The sequence below is a fragment of the Gymnoscopelus braueri genome (assembly GCF_963280865.1).
Source record: "Gymnoscopelus braueri genome assembly, chromosome: 20".
NCBI lineage: Eukaryota > Metazoa > Chordata > Actinopteri > Myctophiformes > Myctophidae > Gymnoscopelus > Gymnoscopelus braueri.
Window position 1 is genome coordinate 25,719,289 of NC_137622.1, and position 9,018 is coordinate 25,728,306.

The 9,018-nt window shown below is 41.1% G+C and overlaps 1 protein-coding gene across 2 annotated transcripts in view; it reads left to right on the forward strand.

The window, feature by feature from the left end:
* ctbp1 (C-terminal binding protein 1) overlaps window positions 1–8,590 on the forward strand; it is a 33,463-nt gene extending 24,873 nt beyond the window's left edge. For both annotated transcript variants that reach the window (XM_080416310.1, XM_080416309.1), the window contains exons 7-12: window positions 228–317; window positions 620–750; window positions 1,898–2,025; window positions 3,275–3,389; window positions 3,845–6,012; window positions 6,655–8,590. In XM_080416310.1, the coding sequence (XP_080272436.1) occupies window positions 228–317; window positions 620–750; window positions 1,898–2,025; window positions 3,275–3,389; window positions 3,845–4,040 (660 nt within the window). In that variant the 3' untranslated portion in view covers window positions 4,041–6,012; window positions 6,655–8,590. The remainder of the gene's footprint in view (window positions 1–227; window positions 318–619; window positions 751–1,897; window positions 2,026–3,274; window positions 3,390–3,844; window positions 6,013–6,654) is intronic.
* Window positions 8,591–9,018: the final 428 nt, after the last annotated feature.

Consider the following 9,018-nt stretch of genomic DNA (forward strand, 5'->3'; position numbering starts at 1 on the left):
GAGGAACATCTGATGCTTAAAGTATACTACGTTAGTTCCATTGATCTGCGCCGGAACACAATCGATTGATCATTAAAATAAAGATGCTCTGAATATGCACGTGCCTATTGGCTGCCGTGTTAAGTGGTCAGGTGGGTGGGCCGCGCAAACGCTTTCAAGATTTTCAAGTGGGCCGGTGGTGCGGCGATGTCCAGTCTGAGTGAGTACATGAACTCTTCTCTCTTTAGGACCTGCTCTTCCACTCCGACTGCGTGTCTCTACACTGCAGCCTGAATGAACACAACCACCACCTCATCAATGACTTCACTATCAAACAGGTGTGTGTGTTGGTTTATGTGTTCTATGTCACTGGTTCTCAAAGTGGGGTCCGGGGACCCCCAGGAGTCCTTTCCACCAAAGGGGGTACCCAGCTAAATTAATTAATATAGCATCACAATATAGTGGCACAAAATATTTTTGAGATGGAGGTCCGCAGCCAAATACATATATATATATGTGTGTGTGTGTGTGTGTGTGTGTGTGTGTGTGTGTGTGTGTGTGTGTGTGTGTGTGTGTGTGTGTGTGTGTGTGTGTGTGTGTGTGTGTGTCGTGTGTGTGTGTGTGTGTGTGTGTGTGATAGATGCGTCAGGGTGCGTTCCTGGTGAACACAGCCAGGGGAGGCCTGGTGGATGAGAAGGCCCTGGCCCAAGCTCTGAAGGAGGGCAGGATACGTGGAGCTGCTCTGGACGTGCACGAGACAGAGCCCTTCAGGTAACACTGTGCGCACACACACACACACACACACACACACACACACACACACACACACACACACACACACACACACACACACACACACACACAGATATAACATTCTGGATGAGGCAGGCTTCCTATTATTCATCATACATCACCGAATCCACTGCATTTTGCATAACCTTGCTGTCGGGCAGAAACCTCTTATCTCCTTATTTAAACTTTTTTTAAGATGTTTTTGTTGTGGCTTTTCTGCCTTTAATTGATAGTTTACAGTGTAGATGGACAGGAAACAGGGAGAGAGAGATGGGGAGAGACATGCAGTAAAGATCGTCGGGAACGGGACTCGAACCCGCGATGCACCGTCAGGCTACTTAGGAGCCTAGGTGCCTTTTTTTTCCATAAATGAATGCCCTACTTGATCATAGTACAGTGTCACACGAAAGCATCAAAAGTATAGCAAAAGTAGCAGATCTTCAAGCTCAAAACGCGTCGCTTCACGCAGCGTATCGAGCTTGCAGATCAGCTACTTTTGCCGTTTTTGAATTTGAAGTAACAGTTTTGGACATATGAGGTTTACACCCGACAGAGATGACAAGAACTAGTGTACATCACCAACAACAACAGGTATCGCGTTTACAATAGTCAGAATAAGCTAGAACTCTGTATATGAATGTGAAAATCTTTGAAATGTAAAGCTCTAATCAATGTAAGCTCTATTTAATGTTGTCTTGTTGACTCTATCAAACGACTGGACCGACCAATATGCCTAAGTAGATAAAACTGCTATTTTCTTTTGAAGATATATATATATTTAAAGCGAACATTTGTAACTCAAATCTTTGCTTCTGGGGATTCTACAAATGTCTTCTAATCCTAACATTTTCTTTTTTTAAAACAACTTTTGTTGCTATAATCAGTGGTTCTCAAACCTTTTCATGTCAAGGACCACCCAAAATGATTTGTATTTGACCGCGGACCCCTTATCTCAAAATGTTTTGTTCCAGGGACCCCCAGAAGCAAAGATTTGAGTTAAAAATGTATATATTACAATTTTCGCACACATTTTGACGATTTCTTTAAAAATAGCCAAAGACATCTAAAATGACACAGATGCTTTCCCAGATTGAATGGGTTAAGCATGTGTAATATGCATCTTCAGTTTCAGCCAGGGCCCACTGAAGGACGCCCCTAACCTGATCTGCACGCCGCATGCTGCCTGGTACAGCGAACAGGCCTCTCTGGAGATGAGGGAAGAGGCCGCCAGGGAGATCCGACGAGCCATCACCGGTAACATACACACTCGTACACTGTACGACCGGTGGTTCTCAACCAGTGGTCCGGGGACCACCAGTGGTCCTTGAGGGGGTTCCAGGTGGTCCCCAGCAAAATGATGGAGAGTTGGCAACCAAATGGACCCTTCTAGATCTTTAACTCTTGAGATCGTAAAATTTTATGCTCTCAAGAGTTACATTATTGTTAAACATCTGCATTACTTAATTTACAAGAAGTCTAACACAATTAGAGAACGTAGAATAATTTTTATTTTGATCATCGTTTGCCTGTTATCTCTCCTATGGTACCAACATCAATACAGCATGGAATTGTGGACAAAATCTTATCCAACGATAACAAAATATTCTGCAAAAGTCTTGGTTTCTGAGAGGCTAAATCTCATCAAACGGTCGTCCGTGGCTCAAATGCCAAATAAATAATGGACCTTGATATAAAAAGGGTTGAAAACCACTGCTGTACGCCTGTGCCCCTCTTACGTGTACAGAGCCTCAACGGTGGTTCTCAAAGTTGTTCTGGGTTCTGGGGGGGTCCCCAGTAAAATGAACACTAGTTTAATTTACCTAGCATTGCTGATCCACAACCTCACAATATGGCACATTGCAATACGTACTGTACATACTTTACTTTTATTTTGACAGGACACCGCATATTAATAGACGATACATACAACCAATTTGTTTTGAGATTAAAAGAAAGTTGTACAACTATTAATCTAACAAAAACGTCTCTTATGTGGGTTCCTTGGCGTAAAATAATTTCAAATGGGTGCCCATGTCATGGATTTTGGGGTGCTGACATGAATATGTTTGAGAACCACTGCATTGCATTACAGTACACACACACACACACACACACACACACACACACACACACACACACACACACACACACACACACACACACACACACACACACACACACACACACACACACACACACACACACACACACACACACACACACACACACACACTTTATATGTATTGGATACTATGGTAATGGTAACAGGATATTGAGTCTTGTATTCAATGACCTTCACTGTGAAATTCCATAATGAAGTATAATATTATAATATAATTATTAATTAAAGTAATTTAAGGACAGTACTGTAGTGGCTATACTTGCCATGTTTGGTTAAAATAATGTCTAATTATCTCCCCGTCTCTGGCTCTCTTCCTTTGTCTCGACTCTTGCACTCTCTTGGTCTGTCCCTCTGTCCTCTCTCTCTCTCTCTCTCTCTCAGGTCGTATCCCAGATAGTCTAAAGAATTGTGTGAATAAGGAGTTTCTAACACAGACCAACCACTGGGCAGGAGTTGACCCTGCCACCGTTCACCCTGAACTCAATGGGGCTTACAGGTACGCACAGCCAACCATCTACACTACAGGCTTCTAAACACGCCTTGAATTGAATATTTTATTAAACAAAAATGCAAAACAGCACAAGTTTAATATATACAGAATATACAGAAAATACATTTTCAGGTGGGTTGCCGATTTATTCATTTCTTAGTGTCATCGCTTCCAATTTCAAGTTTAATCTGTATCCTGTGTGAGTTCTCTCACCTGATTGGATACAATTGGTATCCCGAACTGAAAATGCATTTTGTGTTTACTAAAGAGCTGGAGAGACAGGGAGATCCCTGTTACTGAACAAACACCACAGTAAAGAGTACTCAGAATCAGAATACAGAGCTATTTAACACTGAACACAAAACCGTAGTGGAAAAGCCCTCTTATTTTAACAAAAGAATATAACTTACTCTATCTCTCTCTGTCCCTCCTTACTTAAATTCCTCTCTCTGTTTCTCCAGGTACCCTCCAGGGGTAGTAAGCCTGGCCTCGGGCGGCCTCCCCCCGTCCGTGGAGGGCATCATGCCCAGTGCCGTGCCAATGGCACACGCCCTGCCTCCCGCAGCCTCACACCCTCCCCACGCCCCGTCGCCTGGCCAGAACACCGTCAAACCACCAGAGGGTGACAGAGAGCAGCACCTCAACGACCAACTGTAGCCATACACGAAAAACGCACACACACACACACACACACACACACACACACACACACACACACACACACACACACACACACACACACACACACACACACACACACACACACACACACACACACACACACACACACACACACACACACACACACACACACACACACACGTGTCCATGTTGCCTGGTAACCGGTGGTTTCCACAGCAACCAGTGTGTTTGCGATTAAGTTCCCTAGCAACAAGTAATTTAGAGGCAGGATTGGTAGAGTGATAGATTGACAGCTTGAGTTCCGAGTAGCGATTTTACAACTCACGGGTCGAGCGGCGACCAGTTCATAAGTGGCCAGTTCAGACCCCAAAGATGAGGAAGAGAAGAGGATGATGGGATAGCTGTCATGTGCCCCAACGAGGGAGCAAGGCAGTTGTCCTCTGACACGACCAGAAACCCTGAGACACACCCACTTGTGGGATCAAAGTTCACCGTTATTCTGCACCTACGGTTACTACAGCAGTAGTTCACCCAAAGTAGTTTTACCCAAACAAGATAAAATAATAACCTGTCAATCTGGGGAAATAAATGAAAAGAGATATATAAATCCTGCTGTCCTTAGACTGTAGTTTGTCCAAAGTTAGGAGGGCGGGTTTCATGTCTTTCTTTATCTATTTTCTGTGTCCTTCCCTTAGTTTGATGTACAAGCAAAAGTAGTGGGTTATGAAACGAATGTAACCTGTCTATGTACAGTTTTTAGACTTAAAAAAAAGAAAACTGATGTTTGTATGCAGTCTTAAAAAAACATGAGTGATGTGATCTCTCAATGTAGCCAAACTGGTTAGAAAAGTATATTTTCTTTTTGTTTGTGTGTCTCCATAAATTAACACGCCCCTCCCCCCCAAAAAAGAGGCAGCTTTTTGCACACCTTCTCAGGAAATTAAGTTTCCCGTGTTTACTTTTTATTTCAAATTGATTTTAGAGTCCTCTCTATGCCAATTAGTGCATTGTTTTCTTTTCTACCTGCTTGCCTTTTCGTGTCCCGTTACATAAAAAAAGAGCTAAAGTTGATTCAAATTTTGACTTTGTTTGTTATGTTGAATAAAGAGCATATGAATGTGCTCTTCAGACTGTGTACTGTAAACCTTTCTGAGGTTGACCCAAACTAAAGGGTTTGTTGGATGGCTTAAGGGTGGTGGCAAAATGGTATGCTCGTCTGGGACAACTTTATCCTAAACCCTTTACAACTTTATCCTAAAAGCATAAATTATGTTATAGCAGTGGTTCTCAAAGTGGGGTTGGGGGACCAAAACTAGTTAATATAGCATCAAAATCAATGAACCACTTTAACCCTACACATTGGCTATTTGAAAATAGCCGATCTACAAGCTCACAGCGTGTTGCGATGTGACGCGTTGTGTGCTTGTAGATCTACTATTTCCCCCCCCCCAAAAAAAAATCATGCACAAATCTTGTATGGCACAAAATATTTTCAGATGGGGGTCCATGGCCAAATACATGTTAATTTGGGGGTCCTCGACATGAAAAAGTTTGAGAACCACTGGTATAAAGTATTAGCTTGGTTTCTCAGACAGACAATGCTATTATGTTGGTGACTAAAACACTCAGTTTGCTCCCTTAGAGTGTAGTATCTTTACTTGCCCTCTGCCTATCTCTGACAGAAGTTTAACCACTTCTTACAAAACTATTACTGTCCACTTCAAGAACACAATAACTTCCAAGGATAGCACATGCATAAAGAATATACTGAACTATACAAATGGTGGACAGCAGCCGAGAAACTCAACTGAGCTTTTAGCTTCATGCTGCTTTGTTTGTTACTAGATTAATCCTTCTAGCTATGGACATAATAGAACCGTCTGACAGACATGGGGGAAATCTGAATGCATTTCAAAGACCAAATTTGCTACTTTTCACATACAGCATTTTGCATCCCCAGTTTAATTAACCACTTGAACCCTAGATAGTCAGGGGATATTAAAAAAATCTTGGAATAAATTCCTCACCAATGTGTTTGTAAAGGTGTCTAGTAACACATCTCACAAAGACTGAAATGCAGTCCCCCTAGGAGAATTTTTGACAGCTCCTTAAAGTTGGGGTACCCACCATAACCTTGGTTAAAAAAAAATCTAAATTTAATTCTGTTTTAAGTAGCATGTGAGGTGTCAAACTAGGGTGTTTTTATGATTCTGAATCCATTGCAAGCATTTGTTTTGCACCAAAACCACTCCTTGGGCTAAAAACGGCCCAATCTCAATGGGCTTTTTACACAAAAAGTATACCTGGAAAAGGATGGCTATGGCCGTTTTTAGCCCAAGGAGTCGTTTTGGTGCAAAACAAATGCTTGCAATGGATTCAGAATCATAAAAACACCCTAGTTTGACCCCTCACATGCTACTTAAAACAGAATTAAATTTTGATTTGTTTTTTTAACCAAGGTTATGGTGGGTACCCCAACTTTAAGGAGCTGTCAAAAATTCTCCTAGGGAAACTGCATTTCAGTCTTTGTGAGATGTGTTACTAGACAAACACATTGGCGAAGATTTTTTTTGGTAAGGAATTTATTCCAAGATTGGAAAATATTCTGCTAATATCCCCTGACTAAGAGTCCTTATTCTCGGGTGAACATTCAGTGAAAAATAGCCGTTCTACAAGCGCAAAATGCACAGTTTGTGGATCGGCTATTTTCTGAGAATATATTTAGTGTAGAGCGAAAACAGAAGGGCGCCGAGTATAGAGGGGGACTTCAGTGAACTAAGTCTAGGGTTTAAGTGGTTGAGTGGATATGTTACACAGAGGGATGCAAAGTCATCAGTGTAATAGTCACAATGGAGCAGTGACATCAGGAGTAGGTACAGGAAAAAAGTTGAGGCATTAGGTTTATAATAGGGTGAGCTTTGGGCCGTTGTGTGTGTGCGAGCGAGCGTGCGTTTGTGTGCTTGTGTGTGTGTGGTTAAGCCAAACATATGTTGTATATTTTGGTCTGCTGCCAAACCGACCTCAAAAGTTTCGTTTAATTTTTTAATCTATGACATCAGGCTGTAAAAAAGAACTGGCTGTCAAAAGCTCAATTTCATCAATTTTTCAAAAAAAGGGAGTAACGAACCACTAGTGAGAGCAACAAGCAATGGTTGAATACAAAAATAACAAAAGTCAAATATGCACAATGATTTTTTTTGTTTTGATTTTCCTTTTGACCAGGATTGTTGTCTTTCATTATAGCATGGCCAAAATGTACTGACTTGGATCTGAACCACGTGGTTCTAGTATGTAGCATCCCTTTAACATTTCACTGATCTCTGCTAAGCTTGATTAATACTCAGTCGTACGATGGCGTCCAACTACGAAAATAGTTTCTATTTTCGGCATGGGACACCGTCGTACAACAGAGTTTAAATGAAGCATTAGAGAGTGATGGGTCCGTCAGTATGCCGTCGAGCCACCCTCGTGGCCTCTGTGTCTATGTGTAAATATGGTGTTCTGCCTGCCTGTGTCAATGTGACTTGGTTGTATCTGTGTCTTGGGGGGACGCTCTACAAAGCACCATTACAAACACTGCCAGCTAAATATACAACTAAAAAGAATTACACAAAGTCCCAAAATTGTGTTGAACCACACTTTTCGTGTTCAGACCTTGAAAAGGGTCTTAATAACTCATGCATGTTTTGAAGGAACTTTGCCACCAAGAGTACCCCTCGTAAAATTGATTATTTAATTGGGCAAGGTCAAGAAACCAGTAGGAACATCTGAAAACAAAACAAATAAATTGTTTTGTTTTTTTCATTTTATTTTTTAAACCGAATTCCTGAATAAGTGTCGTTGAGGTGAGCAGGCTAGTTCGGTGGTGGTGCTTTTGGGTCAGTCCTGCCAACTGCTGAGTAGTCCAAACAGGACCCTGTTGACTACCAGCTCCTTCATGGTAAAATAGTAGACGTACCGTAGCAACCAGGGATGGAAACGGAAAGAAATGTTAAGTTCTTTTGAATGGTGTCTGGACATGGTACTTAAGTAATAGCCAAACATTGCTACTAGGCTATAGTGCTCCTAAGTCCTCGAAAGAATGCACTGTAAAATCCAGTGAGTGTTAATTTACCTCTGAGAGTATACAAATGGAATTAACACTGAAGATTTGATTGTTTGCTGGGATATTTCTGAATTATAGTCTGTTATTTTTCCTAGACACTGTCATGTTTTACTGATTTACTGAAAAAACAAAAACAGCTTGTTAGCGTTCCAACATTTGCTATTGGAACCAATGGCAACTGCTACTGTAGCTACAAGACAAATCAGCAGAGTATAGGATTCACAATGTTCCAGTTTGTGTTGAGGTTCCATCCCTGGTAGTAATAAACTGTCCACTGTTACCTATCTTGGTCCCCTTTACGGTAAAGTAGTAGGCGTAGCAATATACAGTATACATATTCTATATTCTAAGGTAAATATCATTATTTTTGGTCAAAAAACTGACAACCTGACAAAGATATGTTTGTGACTGTATGCATTTGTATGAATTATTTTAAAAAGAAATAAACTGTGGAAAGGTAGTGGAGTTTGTCTTGGTTCAGACCCCATGTATAACACACGTTTGTTATTATCAGGTCTAAATATCTTAACGCCCAACCTGGGATTGTTCTGCACATATAAATTAGAGTTATATTATTCACATACATAACATTACATTCTTAAGGCCAGTCCACACCAATGCAACTCCTTGCAACTTATATAAAATAAAATACTTCAAGAGTGTAAAAATGGCGGTGGGGTTGTATCACTCTACTCCAGCTCTAAGATCTGCATTGTTTCATCATTTATGAGGATTACAGTAAAAACTGGGTATAAAGAAATACTTACTAGAAATAATTGTACTTTGTAACTGACAGAACATTTTGAAAGGAAACATTTGTCACCCTCCTGTTCTGAATATGAAGTTATGTTTCTGTCCACTAGATGTCAGAAGTGCAGCTGTCAGATC